Source organism: Leucoraja erinacea, chromosome 3, assembly GCF_028641065.1.
Source record: "Leucoraja erinacea ecotype New England chromosome 3, Leri_hhj_1, whole genome shotgun sequence".
NCBI lineage: Eukaryota > Metazoa > Chordata > Chondrichthyes > Rajiformes > Rajidae > Leucoraja > Leucoraja erinaceus.
Genome location: NC_073379.1, coordinates 29,936,043 through 29,963,840, shown reverse-complemented (window position 1 = coordinate 29,963,840; position 27,798 = coordinate 29,936,043). Strand labels below are relative to the sequence as shown.

At 44.2% G+C, this 27,798-nt stretch overlaps 1 protein-coding gene across 2 annotated transcripts in view; it reads left to right on the top strand.

Moving 5' to 3' along the window:
* LOC129695432 (stabilizer of axonemal microtubules 2-like) overlaps positions 1 to 27,744 on the top strand; it is a 37,950-nt gene extending 10,206 nt beyond the window's left edge. The window contains exons 2-4 of one of the 2 annotated variants that reach the window (XM_055632376.1): positions 19,232 to 19,411; positions 22,023 to 22,225; positions 25,039 to 27,743. In XM_055632376.1, coding sequence (XP_055488351.1) covers positions 19,232 to 19,411; positions 22,023 to 22,225; positions 25,039 to 26,069 — 1,414 coding nt within the window. In that variant the 3' untranslated portion in view covers positions 26,070 to 27,743. Of the gene's footprint in view, positions 1 to 18,975; positions 19,412 to 22,022; positions 22,226 to 25,038 lie in introns of those variants that run through there. The other variant, XM_055632375.1, reaches the window with a different exon arrangement.
* Positions 27,745 to 27,798: the final 54 nt, after the last annotated feature.

The window sequence follows — 27,798 nt, the reverse complement described above, 5'->3', positions numbered from 1 at the left end:
AATATGATCATGGCTGATCATCCAACTCAGTATCCCGTACCTGCCTTCTCTCCATACCCTCTGATCCCCATAGGCACAAGGGCCACATCTAACTCCCTCTTAAATATAGCCAATGAACTGGCCTCGACTACCCTCTGCGGCAGAGAGTTCCAGAGATTCACCACTCTCTGTGTGAAAAAAGTTCTTCTCATCTCGGTTTTAAAGGATTTCCCCCTTATCCTTAAGCTGTGACCCCTTGTCCTGGACTTCCCCAACATCGGGAGCAATCTTCCTGCATCTAGCCTGTCCAACCCCTTAAGAATTTTGTAAATTTCTATAAGATCCCCTCTCAATCTCCTAAATTCTAGAGAGTATAAACCAAGTCTATTCAGTCTATCTTCATAAGACAGTCCTGACATCCCAGGAATCAGTCTGGTGAACCTTCTCTGCACTCCCTCTATGGCAATAATGTCCTTCCTCAGATTTGGAGACCAAAACTGTACGCAATACTCCAGGTGTGGTCTCACCAAGACCCTGTACAACTGCAGTAGAACCTCCCTGCTCCTATACTCAAATCCTTTTGCTATGAAAGCTAACATACCATTCGCTTCCTTCACTGCCTGCTGCACCTGCATGCCTACCTTCAATGACTGGTGTACCATGACACCCAGGTCTTGCTGCATCTCCCCTTTTCCTAGTCGGCCACCATTTAGATAATAGTCTGCTTTCCTGTTTTTGCCACCAAAATGGATAACCTCACATTTATCCACATTATACTGCATCCGCCAAACATTTGCCCACTCACCCAGCCTATCTAAGTCACCTTGCAGTCTCCTAGCATCCTCCTCACAGCTAACACTGCCCCCCAGCTTAGTGTCATCCGCAAACTTGGAGATATTGCCTTCAATTCCCTCATCCAGATCATTAATATATATTGTAAATAGCTGGGGTCCCAGCACTGAGCCTTGCGGTACCCCACTAGTCACTTATCAAAAGCCTTTGCAAAATAACTACTTTACCTCCACTACCTTCATCAATCACCTTTGTCATCTCAAAAACTCGATCGTAAGGTACGACCTGACTCGTACAAAGCCATGCCTGTTATTCAAAATTAGCCCAATCTCTTCCAAATCGGTGTAATTCCTATCTTGAAGAATTCTCTCCAATAATTTCCCCACCCCTGTGGCGAGAGAAGAAACAAAGATCCTCGTTAAGGCCCTCGCAATCTCCTCTCTTGCCTCCCTCAATAACCTGGGATAGATCCCATCAGGCCCTGGGGACATCGACCGTAATGTTCTTCAAGAGCATTAGCACCACCTCCTACGCAATCTCAAACTGCCAAAGCATATGTCTCTTCTCCACACTGATCTCGCTGTCAAACAGAAGATCAAATAGACCAAGTTGTCCTACAACTTTAGGCTGTGCACGCCACACAAAAGAAGAAGAAGATCCCACTGTCGTCCTCCAAGCTACCCTCATTGAATACAGATGCAAATTACTAGGTTTACAAAAATGCTGGAGAAACTCAGCGGGTGAGGCAGCATCTATGGAGAGAAGGAACGGGCGAAGTTCTGGGTCGAGACCCTTCTTCAGACTGATGTCGGGGGGGGGGGGGGGGGGGAAGAAAGGAAGAGGCGGAGACAGTAGGCTTGTGGGAGTGCTGGGAAGGGGAGGGGAAGGAGGGAGAAAGCAAGGACTACCTGAATTTGGAGAAGTCAATGTTCATACCGCTGGGGTGTAAACTACCCAAGCAAAATATGAGGTGCTGTTCCTCCAATTTACGTTGGGCCTCACTTTGACAATGGCGAAGACCCAGGACAGAAAGGTCAGATTTGGAATGGGAGGGGAAGTTGAAGTGCTGAGCCACTGGGAGATCAGGTTGGTTATTGCGAACTGAGCGGAGGTGTTGAGCGAAGCGATTGCCAAGCCTTCACTTGGTCTCACCGATGTAGAGAAGTTGACAACTGGAACAGCACCAAAGTACTTGGTTAGTACCTTACCTACATCCTCCAAACATAGATTCCCTCCTTTATCCTTGAGCAGTCCAACCTGCTCCCAGATCCCAGTTTTTAACACATGTATTAAAAAGTCTTGAGATTTTTGTTAATCCGACTCACTAATAACAATTCAGGACCGTTTTGGCCCTTCTAATTCTCCACTTAAATTATTTCCTACTTGCTTTAAATTCCTTATAAAGCTCAACTGATGCCACCACCTTAAACCTGACATACCCTTTTCTTCCTGACCAAGTTTACAACCTCCTTGGGCATCCACGGTTCCCTTACATCGCCGTCCTTATCCCCCCTCTTTATTGGGACATGCTGATCCTGCATTTGATCAGCTGGCCTTCAAATTACTTCCACATGCCATCTGTGGAATTACCCAATAACAACTACTCCCATTCCATCCTGCCCAATGGCATTGTAATCTGCCTTACCCCAAATATGTACCTTCCCCCAACATCCAGACCTGCCCCTAAACATTCTTGAAACTTGTGAAGTTGTGATCACTTATGGAGTTGTAATGACTTTATGGAGTTGTATATAAGTATATAAGATTATGAGAGGCGTAGATAGGGCAAATAGTCAAAATCTTTTTTCTATGATGATGGTATCAAAACCAAATGGGCATAAGCTGAGAGGAAATAATTTTAAAGGGGATTTAGTTTAGATCTACAGCAAGGAAACAGGTCATTCAGGCTGCTGAGTCCACACCGACCACCCGTTCAAACTTATTTTCCGTTATCCCACTTTCTCATCCACTCCCAATTAACCTACAAACCCACATCTTTGGAACGTGGGAGGAATTGGAGCACCTAGAAGAAACCCACCCGCTCACAGGGGGAATATGCAACCTCCACACAATCATCACCCAATGCCAGGATTGACCCAGGCCTCTGGCATTGTGAAGTGGCAGCTCTACCAACTGCGCCACTGTGCCGCCCTTAATTTGAGGATACGTTTTTTTACACTGAGAATGGTTGATATCTGGAATGTCAGAGAAAGTGATGAACTCATACAGTTACTACATTTAAGAGGACACCTAACAGACATATAAGTAGGCAAGGCATAGAAGGATACGGTACTAATGTGAGCAAATGTGATTAATGTAGATAGGTCAAAAAGTGTCATGGATGTGGTTGGTTGAAGCACATGTTTGTGTGCTATACGACTTTATGAGACAATTACTAAATCTGTTTCATAGGTTTTTCCTTTTGGTTTACTTTGAAAAATTGCTATGTTGAGTCAATGATCAGAGCTGCTGGAGGTCAAATGAGTCTTTCAGGAAGGTTAACAATTATTGATTTTACTTCGGAGTCACGTGAGTGATTCCGTGAAGAAGCCCGTCCCAGGACGCGTTGCGGCATTACGTTTCAGCAGGCCAAGCGGCAGCGCGGGAGACAGGGCTCCCGCAGAAACGAGAAAAGCTAAAGTTTAGGTAAGTACTTACCTTTACTTTACAGCCTTTGCGTCTGTTTGTTCCCTGCAGGGCATGCAAGCGGCCCCTTGGACTCCGGGAGGAGTTTTTCCGTTGTCGGGAGGGGAGGAAGACGCAACTAGGACTCACCGGCGAACCATGGTGCGGGTGCCGGTAAGCTGTCCTCAGGGGCGACATCGGCGCGGGGCTAGCACTGCGCTGGGGTTCCCCTCAGTCCTCCCTCGCCCTCAAGGACTGTCCAGGTGAGGCAGGCAGGCGGGCAGGAGGAGGCTTCCGACTTTTGCTGGAGCCGTTAAGGGGACCCACGGAGCAGTGCTGGCGTGGAGTGCGCTGCAGCCCGAGTGCAGCAGCCCGAGGAGAGAGGGAGAGGGAGGACCGCTAATCAGCGCCCCGCTCCCGACTCTGTACCAAGCCCGTCAGCATCAGCTGCGGGCTGGGAGGGAAATGCTGCACCTGCCCAACGAAACGACGTCTTTGGGCAGCGACAGGTGGTAGGACCGCTTAGGGGGCGGTCCACAAACCCGACACCGGGACCTAGCCAGCCCGCTAGCGCCTGAGCAACGGGCTGGATGTGTGGAAAACCCGGCGGTGGAGCCAACATCGGACTGGGAAGTCTCTCCACCCAGGAGGAGGAGAGACTGCCGCCTGAACCACAGGAGCAGCTCTTGGGCATTCCAAAGGTAAGTTTGCAGTTGTGTTTTTATTACATAGTTCAGCAACACAACGCAAAACTTGCAAAGAGGTACTGCCCCGCTCCAACTATACCAGCGGGGCAGCAACCGGCGGCAGCGTCGCTCGCAGAGCGTTTTCGCTATCCCTGAAACCGAGCCAAGCCAGTCTCGCCAGAGCCTACACGGCGGACTGGGAAAGGGGCTAGGAAGCCAAACGGCCGGTCGTCTCCGACTCGTCGGAGGGGGGAAATGTCCACCCCAAAGCGGGGGAGAGACAGCCGCCTAAGCTGCATCCAGCAGCTATTGGAGGGGATGGTCTACCGAGAGCAGCAGCGCTCTCGGACAGACAGGACAGGCGCCCCCTCCATGGTGCTGAGTCCGGCACCTCCCTTTGCGACCTCGGACCAGGAATAGGAGGTTAGCATTGGTGACCAGGGGCAGGCTGGTCTGAGTATGGGGCAGGCGGAAGGAGCCGAAAGAGAGCAGGGTGTGCAGGAAGAGCTGCTAGGGGTTGTAAGCCGCTTTGTCGCTACCCCACGGGTTGGAGCACCGCTGGAGCCAAGGATGGCTGCCAGCATAAATCATCTCTCCAACAAACCTCTGCACGGACAGATTCGGAGAGAGGAGGTCACACTACAGCGCATACTTCGCCTCCTCACGGCAGCTATAAAAGCCTATGCGCGGGGAGTCGGACCGTAGAGATGACCACTCACCAACAGGATGTCCTGGCACTCATGTGCACGACACAATATGAGTTGGATAACCTAAGAAGAGACAACATCAAGCCGGCCCTCAATCCTAAATTTGCAGGTTTATGCAAAACTCCATCAGTAGAGACCGACTCATTCTTATTTGGGAAGGACTTGAACAAACAGCTCAAAGAGATGGAGGAGGCATCCAAGACCTTTAGCCTCATGAGGGCACCACCGGCAGTGAACATACCAAAGCTCTTCATTCCACCCAGGCGGCAGCACACCACTGTATCTACCAGTCGGCGGCCCGAACATCCGACTGGTCAAAGCTGTGGGCCGCACTATCCCCAGAGACCTTTTTTAGGTCAGGGCCTGCAGCGGACCCCCTGGAAAATGCGCCTCCCCCCAACATCGCCAGCACGTCGACAGGGAAGAACACTCAAAAAGAAAAAATCACAACCCCGCCAATAACCATGGAGGTAGGTGGGTCTGGTTCCTACCAGCATATAGAGCGCTTTCTTGGACTATCTTGGCTTTCATATTAATTCAGTCCACGTAACTATAATGTTGCCAAGAGACAACATAGTTGAATTGGCACAAACAAGGGACAAATTAATGGTCAAACTACCAACTACTCGACAAATAACAGAGTAATTGGGGGAAAATGATACCATTTTCTGTCTACATGATTCAGATGTTAGTATCAAGAACAACATATAGGTTGTCATTGAGCATCTCATGAAGTTACCGACTGAAATAATATCAGAAAGACAGTGGTGGGGTTACCACTTACACTGGGCATTAAGTATCTAAAAATGCTCGGGTGAAATTCATGAGTTTAAGCACTTGCATGTATGGGTATAAATAGACTACACTATGGAGGTGGCCTATATTAACCATATGGCAGCATAAAGTCGGTATCATATGACAAGTTGGTCAAAACAATTTGGCAATGGTATATCCATAGAGGTATTGGACTATCAACAACTTACCTGCCTGGTAAGCAAAATACAGTGACAGACACCAGGTCACAAAAAAAAATAAATTAAGGACAACATCAAGTAGATGTTTTCATATAAAGTTTAACAAAACTATCAAGCTATACGATGCATTTCATTGTCTCTGTACTGCACACTGACAATGACAATTAAAATGGAATGTGAATCTGATATCGATTATTTGCATCAATGCTATATCACCAGAGGTTCGGGGATGTCCTATGTATGTCGCGGGGGGAAACCAGACCCTGGGGCAGTGGAATCCTCATATATATAAAAAATTTTCTCTGGGACAGATAGTTCCAGCAGAAAGCTTGTCAGCTATATATATTAACTTTTCTGACCTATAGGTCATGTTGTCATTCAACAATATATTTATAATATTGATAGACAAATGCGTTCATGTTGCATTGGTGAAATTAATTCTATGTATTTTTTTTCCCTTCTGCCTCACCAATCGAGAACAACGCACAGTACAAAAGGATTCTGTTTCAGAACTTACGCTATGACATGATTGTTGGAACTTGCATGGAGTTTTTCCAGTACCCAGGATTATTAACAATCGGAGCCGGGCACAAATCAACTGTGCCATGAGAAAATAAGCTCCTGAGCTGCAGATTCTGCGCAAGCCTCTGGGACTGGGATTGTTATACTGAACAATCAACTTGCATGGAGTTTTTTCCAGTACCCAGGATTATTAACAATCGGAGCCGGGCACAAATCAACTGTGCCATGAGAAAATAAGCTCCTGAGCTGCAGATTCTGCGCAAGCCTCTGGGACTGGGATTGTTATACTGAACAATCAACACCATGTCAGCATCCTTTTGAACATTCACTGGACTACAACACTTGTCCAGCATCAACAGAAGTGCTGCAAGGATACAGGGAAAACCTACTCATCCGATACAGGTACTACAAACTGGAATTCCTGGAGAACCGTCATCACGATGAAGGATTCGGCTACAGTACCATCAACACAGCTAGAATTGCCCTGACTGTTTCTTTTCAAAACAGCTACAGGACAACAGGTATGGGTTACTGGCTGGGGGTAAATTTGAAGGGTATTAAACTCTAAAGCCCTAGACCAAGTACACCCATATGTTGGGATGTCACAATGGTTAACCATACTTCAGGGGATACTCACCAGCCAGAGCCCTAAACCTGAACCTTCTATGCACTAAAAACATATGTTGAAGGCACACTGAGCAGCACAGAGGGTCCAGTCACTACTCCTATTTCAACTGGACACCATGCTCACAGCTTCAGACCAGATCTCTATCATTTGTCCAGGGAATGGTCAAACCAGACCAGGAATACCTTATCCAGTCATAAAATCCGGGCTTACCCGCCAGAAAACACGGTAATGTACCAAGACCCTTTTTTACCTTACATAGACACAACCTAATTATGCGAGGGAGATGAAAAGCCTTGTGGGTTGGTCACAAAAAACCTTGTGGTCGGGTAACAAGCCTTTTTTGAAATGGCTCAAGCAGGTTAAAGCTCCTGGGATAAAACTAACATGTCAAAGTTGTCATCCCACAGGAGAAGCTTCCACGTCAACGGCAAAAGAATGGACGTACCTATAAACCACATCCTGGCTCCAGCAGAATAGTGGGGGTAAAACGTTCAGAGAAATAATTTATTATAAACTGTTGACAAAACCTGTTTTTTCATTTGCAGGAAAGATTCCAATCTGCAAATATTCAAATTAGCCAAAGGGAGCATTTAAATTTCTTCAGTGTTTATTGTAAAATACCATTGGGGTTTCTATAACAGAATCATTGGTTGGTTACGATACACACTTCCTCCCTCAAAGACTTCGGCAGTGAGTGTAGTATAACTGTTACACGGTTTGCAATCACAGAGCTTTGAAATCTTCACGGAATCACTCACGTGACTCCGAAGTAAAATAGTAAGATTAAACGAGAACTTACCAGTTTGAAGTTTGATCTGTATTTTATGAGGTGTTACGATGAGGGTTTACGTGCCCTCCGCTCCCACCCTCATTACATGGATCAAACTGATAATTGATGTCTCTTTGTTCTTTACTATGTTACTTCAAATACTTGTGTCTATCTGTGATTCCACACCGCTGCTTTGAAGTATGCCGCAACGCGTCCTGGGACGGGCTTCTTCACGTAAACCCTCATCGTAACTCCTCATAAAATACAGATCAAACTTCAAACTGGTAAGTTCTCGTTTAATCTTACTATTAAATGGTTTGACTGTTAATTTTCAGTACTTTGCACATATAATGACTCAATAAATATATGGCACGTCATTAATATACAACAAAAGTGAAACACAATTCAATCCCCACTCGCAGAAATACTTGTGCATTAATTTTTAATAATCAGTACATTGCAAATGTTCGTGGTAAATTAGGCGATTAAAGTGTTTGCAGACGTAACAAGATTGCTTTGAAATGGAGACTTATTGGAGAGTGTAACATGGAGTGAGGTTCTGAAATATCGAGGAGCTCTCAACTCTAGGGGATATATGGTAACCACACAGAAACCATTTGACCCGGAATGCAGGAGTTACTGAAAATTAGAGAAATTAATCTTCATATCACTGGGTTGTAAGCTGCCCAAGCAAAATATGAGGTGCCGTTGCCACAATTTGCATGTAGCCTCACTTTGACAATGGAGGACCATGTACTGTCCCTGGACAGTAAGGTCAGTATGGGAATGGGAAAAGGAGTTAAAGTGTTTGGTAACCAGGAGATCGCGTAGGCTAAGGTTTACAGAGCGTAAGTGTTCAGAGCAACGATTGCCCAATCTGCGCTTGGTCTCGCCGATATATAAGAGCCCTCACCGGGAACATCGGATACAGTAGATGAAGTGGTGAAGTAAACCTCTGCCTCGCCTGAAAGGACTGTTAGGGTCCCTGGACAGAGTTGAGGGAGGGGGCATAACAACAGATGTTGCATCTCCTGTGGTTGGAGGGGAAAGTTCCTGGAGAGGACGTGGCTTGGGTGGGAAGGAATTAGTGAATCAGGGAGTTGCGGAGGGAATGGTCTCTGCAGAAAGCAGAAAGGGGTGGAGGTGGGAAGATGTGACTAGTGGTGAGCCTGTTGGAGGAGATGATAATGGTGATGATGATGTGTTGGATATGGGTTGAACAGTAGATGATGGGTTGAAGGATGAGGACAATATGACGATATGCTTTATGAAATTTTCTTTAGCGGTTGCAAAGTATACGACAGCCTATCCAAGCCAGAAATAAAGTAGTTGAGTCGGGTGCAGCTGCCTCCTGATCTCTGTCGCTAACTTGGATTTTCATTTATATTACACCCAACATCTATTTGGATTTCAAATAAATAGTTTGGAGGAGATATGCAAACAAAGACCTGTTCCAGATGTAGAGCAGAAGCTGATAAAACATTAGTGCATAAATGTGGTATGATCCGCAAAATGAGTAATTTATAGCTGGGTTGACTGGGCTGTAAATGCCTTTCTGTTACTGTCTTGTCCAGTGACTATTCTTAGGAGAGCAGGCACCCTCTTGCTCCCACATCTCTCCCTCTTTCCAGTATTAAACCTCCATTTCTGAGGACCAATGGCTTTGTTACTTATGTCTTTGAGACAAGACCAAGGCTAACGATACAGGCTCTAATAATACGTTGTGGGAGAATTCTTTATTCATTTAGTTTATGTAGTTCCACTCATTGTGTTGTTGCTGGTGAACAACAAAAGCCAGGAGGGCATTTTAAAGTAACCTAGAGTTCTTTGTAAGCTAAGTAAAGTTTGTTCGTATTTTTGTGGATTCATAACATGATTTGTGCCACAGCATACGTGTCTTGTTAATTCATTAATTAAGGGTGTAACCTACATATGGAAATTTCCACTCTAATTTTAATGTAACAGTGGAACCTTTCCCAAGTGGTCATATGGTTGTGAATGTCTGAAATGTAACAGTTATTCTGTCTGGCCAGAGAAATGCCAATCATCGCCTTATAGACGACAACATTTGCAGGCACTGAGAAACCCGTTTGACTACATGATATATAGGTCACGTTTTATGCTAATCTTGTAAATCCCTTGATACACTTTTTTCAAGGATGCCCAGAATATTTAGATTGATCCAGGATTAAACCAGTCAATGTGGTATATTTTAATATTTTTCTCTGTAAGAGGTTTATGAGCCGAGGGGAAGATCACCAACTCTCCTTGGTGAGGATTGCAGCCAGATTTATGCACTGCTGGCTCGTCAAAACAAACACCTTATGTCTGGAGCTTTAAACCAGCCCGTAGGGAGTGGAGCCTTTCACAGCAACTGTGCAAGCAGGATTTGCCTTCATAAAGTACGCGGGCTCCTCTCCAACTTGTGCACTTTCTAGGCCGTGAAATAATGGAATTGATTGGAAAGGGAATTGCTAACTTGGACTACAGAGTAGATTCAATGTGAGGGTTTAACCACCTTACTGTTAAGTGGAGCAGTAATTATGTTCAGTCAGAGAGGGGAAGTTAGCTTGGCTGAAGGGTAAATAGCTAGAGGGACAGGTTGAAGGTAATTGATTTATAAGTATATTAATGGCTTGGGTGACTTTAATATTTGGGATTGAAATATAAATTGTTTTGATGTTACTTAAAACAAACAGAATTTATTTTCATTAAGCTGGAAGATGCTTATATGTAATATGGAAGATGCTAATATGGAGGAAGCTGGAATATGTAATATTTGATCTAGAAGATTATCCAGTAGTGATTATTACTTCATGCCTGGCAAATTGAAGGCTTTGGAATTTCAAGATCATGAATGCAGTAATTTTTGGACATTTACAGGTGCTGTGACAGGTATTGAGACTGCTGAGTTGCACAAATGTAACCCCCCTCACCTGTACCCACCTATCACTCGCAAGGCTTTGTATTGTCCCTCCTCTCTTCCAGCTTTCCAGCCCCCCACCCCAACAGTCTAAAGAAGGGTTCTAACCCAAAATGTCACCTACCCATGTTCCCCAGTGATGCTGCCTGATCTTCTGAATTACTCCAGCACTTTGTGTCCTTTTTGGAATCAAGCATCTGCAGTTCCTAGTGTCTGTTTAGATAATTGATCATTTTCTATTTTGTTTGAAAGCTTACCACATAGGACCCTGCTAAAATTAAAGCTCTCAAGTTAAAGGATGATTCATTCTAGTGCACAGGCATTCAGGTACATCAGCATTTGACCTGATGAAATTCTAATATTAATTTCCAAATGTAAGATAGATAATGGTCAGTAAACGCCTCACAGATATGTGAAACTGTGAGGTCCCATCTTCAGCTTATTTAAAATAAATGAATTACCATTTTCTTACTTAAAGAACCAGGAGTATTCCCTTTCGTCAGGCAGCATCTCTGGAGAAAAGGAATGGGTGACGCTTATCGGGTCGAGACCTTCAGACCTCAGTCTTTCCTTTAGAGATGCTGCCAGTCCCGCTGAGTTACTCCAGCTTTTTGTGTCTATCTTTGGTTTAAATCAGCATTCACAGATCCTTCCTACACAGGAGTATTCTCTTGGTTACTGACTTGCTGAAGATGAAATATACATTTCCAAACCCGCTAATAGGTGAAATGGACACCTTTCCTTACTATCATACACTCACAGCCTCATATTGATCAGGTCACCTTCAGGTTTGAGAGATTGCATTATTCTTTCAATATATGCCATTTATCATAGACCACCAAATTATTTGAGTGCTGGTGTAAGCATGTGTGTAAAATCTTACTGCTGCAAGTTTTATAGTTGCTTGAAAGGTAAAGGTTTACATGCATTCAATGAGGTATCAGCTTGTTTTTTTTGTTGTCAAGGGGCTCCTCAAGGGAAGTAATGGACAGGAAGTGTGATTGACCATATGGCACCATTTTTAGTGCTCAAGTGTGTTGTGTTTGCTGCTGAAGTGCTGGTAGTGCCCATCATACATCCACTCACACACACTGTGTATGGGAAGATAGGGCCTCATTTTGGAATTTCAAGTGAGTTCCATAATTTCTTCGGAATAGTTTTGTAACCATTGTAACAATGAAACACACTTGTGTACATTTTCAATGTTCACATCAATTAGCACACAGGCAAAACAGTGTGTTCTGATATCTTCTTATGACATGGAAGCAGGCCATTTGGCCCATTGAATCAGAATAATCCCATGGCCCCATTAATTTCCCTGGAACCTGTTCCCTCTCACATGCTCATCAACCCTGCCCTAATTCTCCTACACTGGAGGTAATTTATAATCGTCAAACCTATTAGCATAAACACAAAATGCTGGAGTAACTCAGCGGGACAGGCAGCATCTCTGGAGAGAAAGAATGGGTGGCGTTTCGGGGCGATACCCTTGTTCAGAGTGCCTCGACCTGAACCATCGCCCATTCCTTCTCTCCAGAGATGCTGCCTGACCTGCTGAGTTACTCCAGCATTTTGTGTCTATCTTCGGTTTAAACCAACATCTGCAGTTCCTTCCTACACAACCTATCGATTGGCCTCATCAGCAACAACGATGAGCTGGCCTACAGGGAGGAGGTCCAGCACTTAGCAGCATGGTGCGCTGACAACAACCTGGCCCTTAACTCCAAGAAGACCAAGGAGCTCATTGTAGACTTCAGGAAGTCCAGAGGCGGCACGCACACCCCCATCCACATTAACGGGACGGAGGTGGAACGTGTTTCTAGCTTCAGGTTCCTGAGAGTCAACATCTCCGATGACCTCTCTTGGACCCACAATACCTCTACTCTGATCAAGAAGGCTCATCAGCGTCTCCTCTTCCTGAGGAGACTGAAGAAGGTCCATCTGTCTCCTCAGATCCTGGTGAACTTCTACCGCTGCACCATCGAGAGCATCCTTACCAACTGCATCACAGTATGGTATGGCAACTGCTCTGTCTCCGACCGGAAGGCATTGCAGAGGGTGGTGAAAATTGCCCAACACATCACCGGTTCCTCGCTCCCCTCCATTGAGTCTGTCCAAAGCAAGCGCTGTCTGCGGAGGGCGCTCAGCATCGCCAAGGACTGCTCTCACCCCAACCATGGACTGTTTACCCTCCTACCATCCGGGAGGCGCTACAGGTCTCTCCGTTGCCGAACCAGCAGGTCGAGGAACAGCTCCTTTCCGGCGGCTGTCACTCTACTCAACACTCTACTCAACCTCGGTGACTGCCAATCACCACCCCCCCCCCCCCCCCCCCCCCCCCCCCCCCCCCCCCGGACACTTATTATTATTTATTCAAATCGTTTGCTATGTTGCTCTTCAAGGGAGATGCTAAATGCATTTCGTTGTCTCTGTACTGTACACTGACAATGACAATTAAAATTGGATCTGAATCTGAATCTGAATCTATCAGCATATTTTTGGGAGAAAACTGGAACACCTGGAGGGGTCTCAGGTAGTCGCAGGAATGACGTGTAAATTCCACGCAGGCAACAACTGAGCAGAATCGAACCTGCTTCGCTGGGGCTGTGGGGTAGCAGCACCAACTGCTGCATCACTGTACAATGGGAAACAAAAGCTGCAGTGAGATTAAAACAAACTCTGCAGCAGTGCCATCTAGCTTTGATTTTTACACATTGTTTACTGTTTACACTTCAGTCACTTTTAGTCTTAATTGTTGAAGTATTCTCTGTCCCCTACTATATTCCCTGCTCAATCATAACGGTACACCCAATTCCACTATAACTCAATCTACCACTTTGCAGATGACAACACTGTGGTGAGCCTGATCATGAACAATGACGAGACAGAATACAGGAAGGAGATAGATAACTTAATAACATAGGGTCAGGACAATAACCTTTACCTCAATGTCAGCAAGATGAAGGAGATAGTTATTGACATCAAACAGCATGGTGGAGTACAGGTACATGCCCCAAACAGCATGGTGGAGTACATGCCCCAAACAGCATCAATGGTGCTAAAGTGGAAATAGTGGAAGCTACAAGTTCCTTGGCATTCATTTTACCAACAGTCTGTCGTGGACCAACCACATTAATACGACAACCAAGAAGGAACAACGCCTCTACCTCCTGAGAGAAATTTGACATGTCTCCAATGACTCTTACAAACGTCTACAGATGCACCATCAGAAGCATACTGTTGGGTTGGATCACAGCTTAGATTAGGGACAGCTCTGCCCAAGACCACAAACATTTGCAGAGAGTTGGAGATGTAGTCCAGTCCGTCTCACAGACCAGAATTCTCACCGTTGACACCATCTACACTTCATGCTGCCTCAGAAAGCAGCCAAAATAATCAAAGACGTCTCACCCTAGTCATTTCTTCCTTTTCCTCCTTCCACCCAACAAAAGATACAGAAGTTTGATAGCGAACATCATCATACTCAGGAACAGCTTCTTCCCCTAAGCTAGAGTACTGCCCAAATCACCTCTACCCCATTGTGGAAACAACGAGCTGCAGTGCTGAGAAATAGTTTGGTGCGGTGGTGTTTGATGTGGCAACGCCTTGTGGCAGCGGCTCGACTGTCCGTCCGTCCGTCTTTTCTTTCTTTTTGTCCTGTTAGGTGTATGTTTTTGGTTTTAGTTTTTAGCTGTGTATCTGTGGGGGGGCCGGGTGTGGGAAACTTTTTAACTTTTAAACATCTTCCCTGTACGGGGACCCGACCTTTTCCCTGTTGGGTCTCCATTGTCGTTAGGGCCTAGCACCGTGGAGCGGCCTCCAACTGGAATCGATCTGGGGCTCCAGTCGCAGAGCCTGCGGACTCACCATCGCGGAGCTGGCCGGCTTCCGAGCGTGGAGAGCTGTGGTGGCGCGTGGCTATGACCCGACTTCAGAGCTTAGGAGGGTCCAGCCGCAGGCCCAGTGGACGGTAACATCGGGAGCTCGCTGGTCTCTGGTGGGAGACCACATTTCAGAGCTTCCGCAACAGCAACTTCTCCTGCCCGAATCGCGGGGTTAAAACCTTAACGGCCGCGGGACTTACCATCGCCTGCCGGGGGGCTTTAACATCAGGAAAATAATAAAGTACAGGGGAGAGACAAGTCTTTGCCTTCCATCACAGTGAGGAGGTGTTTGGAGATTCACTGTGATGGATGTCTGTGTAAATTGTGTTAATTGTGTGTCTTGGGTTTTTTTTTCTTGTTCGTATGACTGCAGAAACGAAATTTTGTTTGAACTTAGTTCAAATGACAATAAACGGTATTGTATTGTATTGTATATATATTTTGCAATCCATATCTTCCCCTTTGCTCTATCTGCTGTATTTGAGTTTGACTTGATTGTATCTATGAATAGTATATCTGATCTGTTTGGATGGCATGCAAAACAATCTTTACTCTGTACCTTAGTGCACGTGACAATAATAAACCTAAACCTAAACTAAGTGCATATTTATTTAATCTGAACTAAACAAGAATGCTGGGGAATGTCAGGGGTCCATCAGCCAGAAGCAAACAGTCAAAAGTGTCAATGTGTCGGACCTGCTGGGAGTCTTCTGTTTTTGTTTCAGGTTTCCAGTATCTACAGTTATTTTTTCTCTTCAAGCTGGCTTTTTTTAGTTCACTGGTTTTACAGAACTGTCAAAATGTTTCCACAATCAATTAACATTTAGGACAATTGAGGAGCTGAGAAGCTATTTTGTGTCTCATAAATATCGAATTCCTCCCAGAACCACAACCTCTACAACCAAGAAGGCAAGGGTAGCAGATGCAGGAGAACACCACCTCCTGCAGATTCACTTTCAGGCCACGCACCTTTCTGACATGGAGATGGATCACTGTTCCTTCATCATTCCTGGACGCCTTACTAATGAGCAAAGTGGGAGGATATAACAGCAGTTCTGTGTGACACATCACCACCATCTTCTCAAGAGTAGTTTCAGGAATGGGCAAAAGATGCTGGCCTTGTTGAAAAGTCTGTTATCAAAAACAGAAGAAAGAAATAGAATAGCTTTGTCTTGCTACCTGACAGAAAGGGCATTGGCAAGAATGAAGTGTTTCTATTTCAATTTTATCCAATCATGTGTCAAAGTATTCCCAGTCGTGGATGAGGTCATGGTACATTGAATAATAAAAGCAAATTTTATGTTAACATTGAATAAATTACTTAATAATACATGATCTGAATGATATGAATAATATAGTCACAAGAATATTTTTAGGCATTCATGTTCCTGGCTATAACTGTCTATGATGTACAATTTTCCAGAGTCAGTGTTATGAATCAACATTTTAAATGGACAAGATCTTGATTATGTCTTTGCCATAACTGGCATGGTAATTGCCAGTTATATGGTTGACGTGTGAGGGTATACAGATGAATGGGGGAGTTATTCCCCATTAACACAGGTTCACAGGTGAGGAGGAAAAAACTCGAATGGGAAAAGGTAATAAAAACAATGGCGTGTTCTACTGTTCTCCTTGGCCCTCTCCCTCACCAAAATTTAATATGCTTCTCTTCTCTCTATCCCCATCATGCTGAGGTGTCCTTTACCTAAAACATTGACAGAATCAGAAAGGGATAACATTTAAAACCTCCTTTTGAAAAGTTTGCGTGTGCGTGTGCGTGTGCGTATGTGTGCACATTAACATGCGCGCGAGTGCATGTGTGTGCGTGTGTATGTGTGCGTGTGTGCACGTGTGCGCACATTTGATTATTTGACTCCTTCCCAATCTAGGCCCTTTTGATTGGCAGTTTGGGGCGCGGGGGAGGTTTAACTGGAATACTGGAGCGTTAATCATTCATCTATTTTAAGAATAATCACGGGACAACAGCAGCAAATGGTAAATGCTGATATTAAACTGCTGGCTTCTAAAAATGAGAATCTCAATTGGGAACAGGAAAAGTGAAATTGTAATAATGTACATTAGTACTTTATCTATTTAGTACTCTTTACGGTATAGTAAAGAGCTATACTGAAATTTCAATTAACATTTCTTCTGCATAAGAATTTTTATCTGGAAAATGTCAATGTGATTGTTTTTGATTGATATCCAATTAGAATGTTTCCAATTATTCCCTGGTTAACCTCCCTCTGTCACCTCGATAGACACTGACTTTCATGGATAACACTTCTTCATTCTCATTCTATGACATACCTCATTGCCTCTAGAATCACCTCCAGTCTCACATTGCTCTACTTTGTCTGCACTTCTCCAGGTTTAGCTGATTGATTTTCTTTGAATTTGCAACACTATTAGAATGATATACAGCATGGAAACGCACCTTTCGGCCCACTTTGGCGATGTCAGCCAAGTTGGCATTCTGGGCTCGTCCACCCCTCAGCTTTCCAGGCTGGAAAGAAAAAGAACCCGACATATCTAATCTTTTTCTATATCTCAAGCCACAACTCGATATAGCATTCTGGTGAATCTCTTCTTCACCCTTTCTAACTTATTACATCCTTTCTAAGCTGGGCAACCAGACGTACACACAGTACACCAAGTGTAGTCTCACCAACAGCTTGTACAACTGCTTCATGATGTCTCAACGTTTATACTCAGTTATACTCAACGGCTCGAAGGGCCGAATGGCCTATTCCTGCACCTAATTTCTAGGTCTATGTTTCTATGTACCCTTCCCAATGAAGGCAAGTCTGCCAGATGCCTTCTTTACCACCCTGTCCACCTGTATTGCTTCTTTTCAAAGAACCATGTACTTCTATACCCAGATCTTTCTGTTCTATAACCCTCTCCATGGCTCTACCATTTAATATTCAAATCCTGTCCTGGTTTGGTGTAACAAAGTGCAACATCTCACACGTATCAGAGTTAAAGTTCATATATCATCCCTTGGCCCACCTACCCAACTGGTCTGGTTCAAAGAGAAAGAGAATCACACAGCAAAATAACAGAAAAGGCTGGAAATAGTAGATCTGGGACCAACTGTGGTGAGCAAAACTATTTTAAACTTTTTAGGGCAATGGTGTTTTGTCAGAGGAGGGGAGGGAGAGGGAGGGAGAGGGAGAGAGGGAGAGAGGGAGAGGAGAGAGAGAGAGAGGGAGAGGGAGAGGGAGAGAGGGAGAGGGAGAGAGAGAGGGGAGAGAGGGAGAGAGGGAGAGGGAGAGGGAGAGGGAGAGAGAGAGAAGAGAATAGGAAGGAGAAGGAATGTGGGTAAGAGTGAGAAGGGGAAGTGAGAGTGAGAAGGGGTGAGACAGGTGGAGGGGATAGATAATGAGTGATAGCAGAGTGTGGCATCGGGAATGACGCTGGATTAATCAGTGTTCAACACCGCACCTGGCAGGAGGGTGAGCTGACGTGATATGTATTATTACACCAGGCTGCTTTCTACAACAGGCTGCATTAAATTGTAGGGGAAAGTTGTGAAAAGAAAGGGAACAACTGAGTTAGAATGGAATCGAAGAGAAGATGAATGTTTCCGGATGGTATTGATTAAGAGGGTGCAGAAGACTTGTAATGACAGCTGGTCTCTCTGTAGGAAGTGACAAGGAGGAAGAGAGAGAGAGGAAATCAAACAAAAATAAAAGTAATCTGTTAGCTCCTCTCACCCCTCACTCACTTTCTCTCACTTTCTACTGTTTCCTTTTATTCTCTTCCATTCCTCTATCTACCCCCTTCCATTGCTCTGCCCTTTCCTCAGATGCTGCTCTGATCCCTATCACTGGCTGACTGGCCAGGAGAGGCCAATCCCCAGCATCACTGGAATCAGCCGAGTCCAATTTGCTGAAATTGGATTGGCCACTGGGACTTTTCAGCCTACTGAGCTGCCGGGACAGACCCAAGATCGCCAGCCTCGCCTCTTATGCACCCTGACAAGGGACAGCCTCCCCCTTGTAGTCCGGGACTTTCTTATCATTGTAAATAATACATATCACAACAGCTCATATTCCTGCGAAGGACGGTTAGATCAATGATGTACCCGGCGTCAATCCCGATGCCACACTGCTATCACTCTCTTTCTATCCCCTCCACCTGTCTCACTCCTTCTCACTACTCCTTCTCACTCTTACCCACATTCCTTCTCCCTCCTTCCTCTCTCTCTCTCTCTCTCTCTCTCTCTCTCTCTCTCTCTCTCTCTCTCTCTCTCTCTCTCTCTCTCTCTCTCTCTCTCCATCTATCTATCTTTCTCTCCCTCTCCCCTTCTTTTACAGAGAATGGTGAACTGTTAATAGCAGTTTTACTGTTAAAAGCAATTACACCAAAATACAGTGGGTTTTTTTAAACCTGGATTTAATGCATTTTTGCTAGTTTCTTGAAAGCTTTTATCACAGTTCGTCAACCCGAAACATTGTCAATTTCTCTCTTATCAGCTGCCGCCTGATCTGCTGAAATTTTCCAGCATATTTAAAAAATGTTATTGAAAAAATTTGGAGTCGCATCAGAAATCAGCCTTTATCACAAACTCTTCGACTAAATACCTTTTCATCTGTCTGCCCATATTTCTACATCTGGCTTGGAAGAGTAGCAAGCATTTATTGTTGAACTTCAATGAAGGAATATGTTCCATGGTGTAATGACTTTCTCTGCAATGCTTTTGACTTGAGCTTGAACATTGTTTTTCTCAACAGGCGCCATCGCTGTCCACACCTTCCTTCTACAATCTATGAAAAGATTAATAAACCATGCTTAATTTCTGAATATGTGGAGAAATTTGCTCCATATGGAATTGTTGAGCCAAGGGAATCCTACAGGCCACGAGAAGATTATCAGCGTCACCCAGGCAAGATGCCATCCATGACCACATTCAGGTACTCCAGATCACACATCATATCAGACTGGATAATGCTACCTCATTATAATGTATAGGAAGGAACTGCAGATGCTGGTTTAAACCGAAGATAGACACAACAATCTGAAGTAACTTTAGGGGGCCAGACAGTATCTCTGGGGAAAATCTTTGGGTCATGTTTCGGGTCAAGAACCTTCTTCAGAATGAGAGTCGGGAAAGGGAAACAAGAGAAATATAGACGGTGACATACAAAATAGTAATGATGATGAAGGAAACGGTCCATTGTTGACTGTGGTCTAGGTGATAACGAGTTATAGTCAAGTCAAGTCAAGTCAAGTTTATTCGTCACATACACATACGAGATGTGCAGTGAAATGAAAAGTGGCAATGCTCGCGGACTTTGTGCAAAAGGACAAACAAACAGAATGGAACAGGATCACAGATTATTTTACATATTAAATATTGTGAGCGGAAGGAAAAAGGGAAAAAAGACAATAAAACTAGTACGTTGACTAGGATGAGGGAGGGACAGAGAGAGAGGGGATAGGGAAATCAATTTTGCTCGGGCGGCTTACAACCCAGCAGTATGAAATTGATTTCTCTAACATCAAGTAACCATTGCATCCCCTCTCGCCCCATCCCAACCACCTTAGTTGTCATATTAATTTGATTGTCATCTGTTGAGTTTCATTGCGTGTATAACTCGTTATCACCTAACGCACAGACAACAATGGACCGTTTCCTTGATCATCATTACATTTTGCACATCATTCATCCATTTGTTCTATATCACCATGTATATCTCTCATTTCCCTTTCCCCTGACTTTTAGTCTGAAGAAGTGTCTCGACCTGAAACCTCACATAGTCCTTTCCTCCAGAGGTGCTGTCTGACCTGTTGAGTTACTCCAGCTTTTTGTGTCTATTCTCATTATAATGTGCAGGATGTGTGAGGAAGGGATTAAATATTTTTGCATATTTTAATTATTTTCTTGATCATATGTTTCTGTGAATCAGTGAGATATATTGTAGTGGGAAGTCTTGGGAAGTTACAATTCACTTCTGACTTTCATGATCTGAAAATAAACAGGAAATGTGAGTATTATTGATCGCCATATGTTACTCAGTTCACAGCATCAATATATTTGTAAATAATTACTGCTCTTCACATCCTTTCGTTACAGTTCCCTGCCTGTTGTCTCATTAAAGCAATTAGCATCATACATATTTGTTAATTAGACAATTATAGTGGAGACACAAGAGGTTTCAGAAAATGGAATCTGCAATAAAATAAACAAACCACGGGAGGAATTCAGTGGGACAGGCAGCACCAGTGGAGGCAAAGGGGTGCTTGAGACCTTGCATCAGGACTGAGAGAGTAGATGGAAAGAAGCCAGTAAAAGAATGTGTGAGAGAGAGGGGTGTCAGCCGGGCTGGTAGGTGATAGATGGAACCAGTTGAGGGGTGGGGGTTGGCAGATGGAGCCATTTGCGGGAGGAGAGTTTTGAGGCAAAGGCTGATAGAAGGCTAGATGGAAACTGATAAGAACAAAAATGGGCAAATGTAGGGGGAAGAGGAAAGATAGATACAAAGACTGGAAGATGCTAAATGGAACCATATAAGGAAAGGGTGATTAGCAGATGGAACCAGACGATCAAGGGTTGCTAAATTAGGTTATTTTCCCACTCCTATTGGCCCACATAGTTTCTCTCTCCCTATGCTCACCATGGAAAAGGTGAACATATGGAGAGAGAAGCTATGTGGGCCAATAGGAGTGGGAAAATAATACAGAGGATGTTGGATGCCTGAAATTGAGACATTCAACATTCATATCATTGGATTATTGGCAACCCCAGCAGAATATGAGGAATTATTCTTCTTGTTTGCTTTTGGCCACAGCATGAGACTGGAAAAGGTTGAGGACAGACAGGTTGTTGTGGGAGCATAGAACATAGACCAGTGGAGCACAGGAACAGGTGCTTGTGCCAACAATGCCCGTATTGAATATGATGCCAAGAGTATACACTGCTGCACATGATTCATCTCCCTCCATTCCCTGTCCCGTTCCCTGCCTATCCAAAAACCTCTTGAACGCCACTATCACACCAACACTCCTGGCAACATGTTCCAGGCACCACCATATCCCTACCCTACCCTCTACCATCTGTGTAAAACAACTCACCCTGTGATTCTAGCCTAATTGAAAAAAAGTATCTGCAGATCTTTTTTTATAACTTCTGATGGCAAAAAATTGTATTAAGATGGTGTCATTGTTATCTTTCCGGAGAGGCAGAGATTCCATTCCGCCCCCTTTGTCCAGACCTCAGCTGATCTGTGGCCTAACCACATATACACAACTTGTTCCATTTCTCTCAATGCTTTTGGTTAACAAAGCAATTGACTGAGCCATCAATACCATTTCTGGAATAGATTTCAAATATCAACCACGCTTCTGTGGAGAATGGCCCTGGCCGCAGCTTCCCTGAGGTCCAGGACAAGCCTCGTCCAAGGCAAAATAAACAATGTTATTGTTGCTGCTCCACATTATCTGTGCTGGTAGAGTGGAGGAAATCAGCTTTTTGCTTCAGATGTATATTTCAGTAGCTTTGAACACATTCTCCACCATCCACAGGGCAGATTATGTTCCTCATGATATATCACCTAGACCCAGCATGGTAACTGAAGAGGCCAGGCATCCCCTTGGAGTTATGAACTTGGACACCACTTACAGACGGAATTTTAACCTTCACCCACTCCAGCCAGTGGCCTCAGCCCAGCCAGCAGACCAGAGCCACCTCCCCAGAGCAAAGATGCTGACAATTCCTACGTACAAAGGTAAATCTATCTCACCGTTTTTTTAAATGTTTGCTCTGAAGTTATTTTTTCCGTGTGAGCATGCGGCTGCTCCTGTATCTGAATCTACAAATATACTCTTCATTGCAAGGAAGCTGTGCCCGTCCACTTGTCTGTGTGTTCATGAGCACATACCTGCACACACTTTTGAATGTGCGTTCCTGCACATGTACATGTTGCCAAATGCATGTGAGCACATTTGCCTGTATGTGCAGGTCTACATGTGACCTTGTGTTTTTGCACATCTGTATCTCAAAGCTCACATCTGCATGTCTACACATGCATCTGTGTGCATGCAATGTATGTGTTTGCATTGCATGTTTACCATATAACCATATAACAATTACAGCACGGAAACAGGCCATCTTGGCCCTTTTAGTCCATGCCGAACACTTATTCTTCCCTAGTCCCATCTACCTGCACTCAGACCATAACCCTCCATTCCTTTCCCGTCCATATAACTATCCAATTTATTTTTAAATGATAAAATCGAACCTGCCTCCATCACCTCCACTGGAAGCTCATTCTACACTGCTACTACTCTCTGAGTAAAGAAGTTTCCCCTCATGTTACCCCTAAACTTCTGTCCCTTAATTCTCAAGTCATGTCCTCTTGTTTGAATCTTCCCTACTCTCAGTGGGAAAAGCTTATCCACATCAACTCTGTCTATCCTTCTCATCATTTTAAAGACCTCTATCAAGTCCCCCCTTAACCCTCTGCGCTCCAAAGAATAAAGGCCTAACTTGTTCAACCTTTCTCTGTAACTTAGTTGCTGAAACCCAGGCAACATTCCAGTAAATCTCCTCTGTACTCTCTCTATTTTGTTGACATCCTTCCTATAATTAGGCGACCAAAATTGTACACCATACTCCAGAATTGGCCTCACTAATGCCTTGAACAATTTTACCATTACATCCCAAACTCTATACTCAATGCTCTGATTTATAAAGGTCAGCACACCAAAAGCTTTCTTTACCACCCTATCTACATGAGATTCCACCTTCAGGGAACTGTGCACAGTTATTCCTAGATCCCTCTGTTCAACTGCATTCCTCAATTCCCTACCATTTACCATGTATGTCCTATTTTGATTTGTCCTGCCAAGATGTAGCACCTCACAATTATCAGCATTAAACTCCATCTGCCATCTTTCAGCCCACTCTTCCAACTGGCCTAAATCTCTCTGTAGACTTTGAAAATCTACTTCATTATCCACAACACTACCTATCTTAGTATCATCTGCATACTTACTAATCCAATTTACCACACCACATAGAGATACATTCGTGCACGTGCTTGTGTGTGTATGTGTTTATTTATTTGTGCAAGTACCCATGTTTGTCATGTGTGCGTCTGTAATATCATGTGCTTACCCTTCCATGCTGTTTGCATCTATACACATGTTTATATATCTTCATGTATATATCTACCCATGTGCATGTTTAGTTTAGTTTAGAGAAACAGTATGGAAACAGTCCCATCGGCCCACTGACTAGCAATCCCTGCACATTAATACTATCCTACACACACTGGGAACAATTTTACCAAGCCAATTAACCTACAAACCTGTTCATCTGTAGAGTGTGAGAAGAAACTAGGGATCCCGGGGAAAACCCATGTTGTCACGAGGAGAACATACAAACTCTGTTCAGACAGCACCCGTAGTCAGGATCGAACCTGGGTCTTTGGTACAGTGAGGCGGCAAGTCTGCCGCTGTGCCACCGTGCCACCCCCCTCCTTCATTTTGTGTCGTTTCCTCACAGGTGCTTCAATCCTCTCACATGTATTAAGTTGTTTGGGTTGGTAGATTGATGTAAATTGTGAATGTGAGTTGGGGAAAGTCAGAGTGAGTTGATGAGCAAGTGAGCAAGAATGGAGTCGGAGACTAAGGGGAGATCCATATAAACGTATGTAAAATTATGAGAGGCACAGATAGCATAGACAGATATAACCATTTCTGTCAAAGACCGGAGAGCATAGCTTTAAAGTGAGAGGGACAAAGTTTAAAGGAGATGTGCAGGGTAAGTGCTAACACAGCAGTAGGCGCTGGAGCGCTCTGCAATGGGTGGTGGTGGAGGCAAATGTAATAGTGGCATTCAAGAGGATTTTAGATAGACACGTGGATATGCAGGGGTATAAATCATGTGCAGGTAGAGAGGATTAGTTTAACGTTGCGGCATGTTTGGAATGGAAATGGTGGTCCGGAAGGCCTATTCCTGTGCTGTACTGTTCTATGTTAACTTCTCGTAAACCTCTTCAAGGTTTTCAAGGAATTGTCCCCAGCCTTACCTCAGCTCCCACATGGAAGGACATGTGACCCATTCCTCTGTGTTCATTGCCATGTGACCCATTCCTCTGACTGCACTTATTTTACAGAATCTCTCAGCCAACCAACTTCTACCAAGTAGATAAGAGCACACAGGTTGATCATGTCCTCCAAATTACACTTCATATTTCTCGTGCTGTTCACTCATCATTACCGGGTTCCCAGCCAACACCATCATCAGAACTTCATCAGAACCAACACTAGAGCAGATGAACATGAGTTGTACCTGCGCGGCACCTTGACTTGGGCAATAAATATGGTCATTCAAGTGCTAACATCTCAGTCATTAAACTATTGCTGTACAGTGTGTAAGATGGTTGATATACGTAATTACGGGGATTTAAGGAATACGCGTGTGCTGGTGAACATGGTCCTCTTCCCATTGATCTTAGTTAGAAGCCCCAGTCTCTGATTTTTATGTCCTGAATGCTTTGGAAAGGTAAAAGAAAAACATTTATTTTTGTTCCAGATCATTACAAACACTGGGAACTTTCAAAAAGAGAAACAATGAAACCAGAACATACTTTCAAAGCACCAGCCATTAAATTTGGAAATCCAACCACTTTTGAGGATGACTATTCATACAAGATTCCAGTTCCCAACCAGAGTTTTAGACCTCCAAATGCAGCAAGGCTGTTAGATATGCCCTTCGATGACAAGACCAATTATCGCCAGGAATATGTACTTTACAAACAGGAGCCCCCTAAAAGACGTGAACCAGAACAATACAAGCCAAACGATATGCTTTTTGATGGTCTTACTGTGCACAGGAGAGATTTCAAGGGTCAGCCTGGAGAGCTCACAAAGCCGTTTCGGCCACCTTATACCAAACTCAACTCCAATCAGCAGTTCTACGACTTAACTGAATCCCGTGACAAGTACAGAGGCTGGACTATAGATCAACCTCAGGTTCACAAAGCTCTGGAGCCCATGGTTCGAGAGGGGAAAATGCATCTCAGCACAACCACTCAAACTGACTTTGTTGGGCATAAAATCCAACCTTGTGCTCCTATCCGCCCCTTACTTGCGATGAGTGGGCACAATATTCCCTTTGAAGGGCAGTCGACCATGAAGGCAGACTTCAAGTACTGGGACTCTACACGGGAACCTCTCATCAAGCCGCGTCAGGAACTGGAGAAAGCTGTTGGCCGTATGGATGATATGACAACATTCAGGGCTCATTATGTACCACACCAGATTAACCTCATGCACTCCTACAAGCCCCGCAATTCTTACATTCCCAGCGCAATAGCATTAGATAACGAAACCACGTATCAAACCAGTTACACGTCGAAGTGTGTGGATGTGTGTCCTGCCTCGTTCACTGTACCCCCTGGTTATGAATATGTGGAAACCGATGCCCTTGGTCATAAGCTATATCAACCAGTAAATGACGGGGAGAATGTTAACCCCACATTGATTTCAAAAATACCAAGCCCTCAAAGGACTGTCAATGATTTGAAAGTAAGTTTCCCAAATGATGCAATCATTGCAGCTTAATGGAAAAGCAAATCATTATCTCTAAATATATATATATATATATATTTGAGAAGCATTAATTAACGCTGGTTGCAGATGTGCTTCCTTTTGATTTATTTCGATGGAGTACGAAATAGTAAACTCCTCATTTTGAAGAAAAAATACCCCACTGATTGGTTTAGAAACGGTGAATTGTACCTTCTCTTTGTACTTTTTTGTACCTTCTCTACTGGATGGATATGTTCTGGTCACTGTGGCTCAGGTTGGTAGCTTGGTAAAATAAACCTCAAATCAACGCCTTTAATTGTATAATTCCTTGGAATGAAGAGAGGTGGGCAAAGGCTGGCCAATGTTCACAGGAGACTAGAAGATTGAGTGATGATCTCATTGAGATGTATGTTTCTAATTGACATGTTTGCTTCTAGGGGGGGGGTGATCTCTCCTGTTGGAAAATCTAGAGTTTGGAGTCATTATTTCAGGAAGAAGAATGAATTGTGGAGATTTCACATTGCGATAATTACCTCATGAGCTGAGTCACTCACTGGAACATTTCAAAGTGCAGTTAAAAGTTAACGATACTCTTCTAGCCTCAATGGACTTTAGCTTATTTAATTGAATTACAGAACCAAGCAATGCCCTCACTCCGCCAGCTTTGTGCCCCCATCAGCTGTTGTACCAACCCTACTAGTCCCATTTTATTCTCCCCACATTTCCATGAACTTCCCCAGATTTAACATTCTGGCACCCAAAAGCATTCCTGCTGCTATCACCCTGTGTGAGATGGATAGCTCCCAACCCTATTCCCCTAACATTGACATCTACCCCATTCCCCTAACATTTGACCACCTTGACCTCACATTCTGAAATCCTCTCGCTGGACATCTTTATGTCTTTCTTCCTTTAACCCCCTCCAGGAAACCTACAAGTTAACAAGTTGCCCCCAAAGCCACTTTTAAATCTCGCCCCTCTCGCCTTCAGCATTAGTTCTTTAGATTTAGACTTCCCCACCCTAGGAAAAAGACTGTGAATATTCACCTTATCTACTACTCTCATGATTGTAGATACCTCTATACTCTAACTGGTGAGACACCTTTCCCCACGCTCAAAGCTATCCTGTTCAACAGTAACAAAACCTTTCTATTCTTAAACACCAATCCCTTCACAATAAAGGCCAACATGCTGTTTCCCTTCTCAACTACTCGTTGGACCAGAACATGGTTAAGACCTGAAACTTCATCTGTCTATTTTCCTCCGCAGATGCTGCCTAGTGGCAGAGTTCCCCAGCTGTCTGTTTTGTAGCTACTTGTTGGAGCTGCTTGCTTATTTGTGTTGCATGCACAGAGAGCCCCTTGAAACTCACTTATTTGCTGTCTCTCTCCTTCAGGGAATAATCCATCCTTTGATCCCTTACTGAAAGTTCATGATTTCACACTTCCTTGCAGTAAACTTCATTTGCCACATTTTTGCCCAATTGCTCCATCTATTGATCCCTTAACAGAATCAGAAAGAAAATAGTAACCAATTGAGTCCCAAGATCCGATCTCTTGGATATTTCAGTAGCTACATCTTTCCAGCCTGAAAAGGGTCAATTTATTCCCGCTCATTGTTTCCCCCAACTCCGCGTCTGAATCAATAGTTACTATGGCAGCCGTATTCATCGTCTGAAACTGCTGTGTGAATACATCAGTCCGAAGAAGGATCACAACCCTAAATGTCACCTATTCCTTCTCTCCAGTGAAGCTGCCTGTCC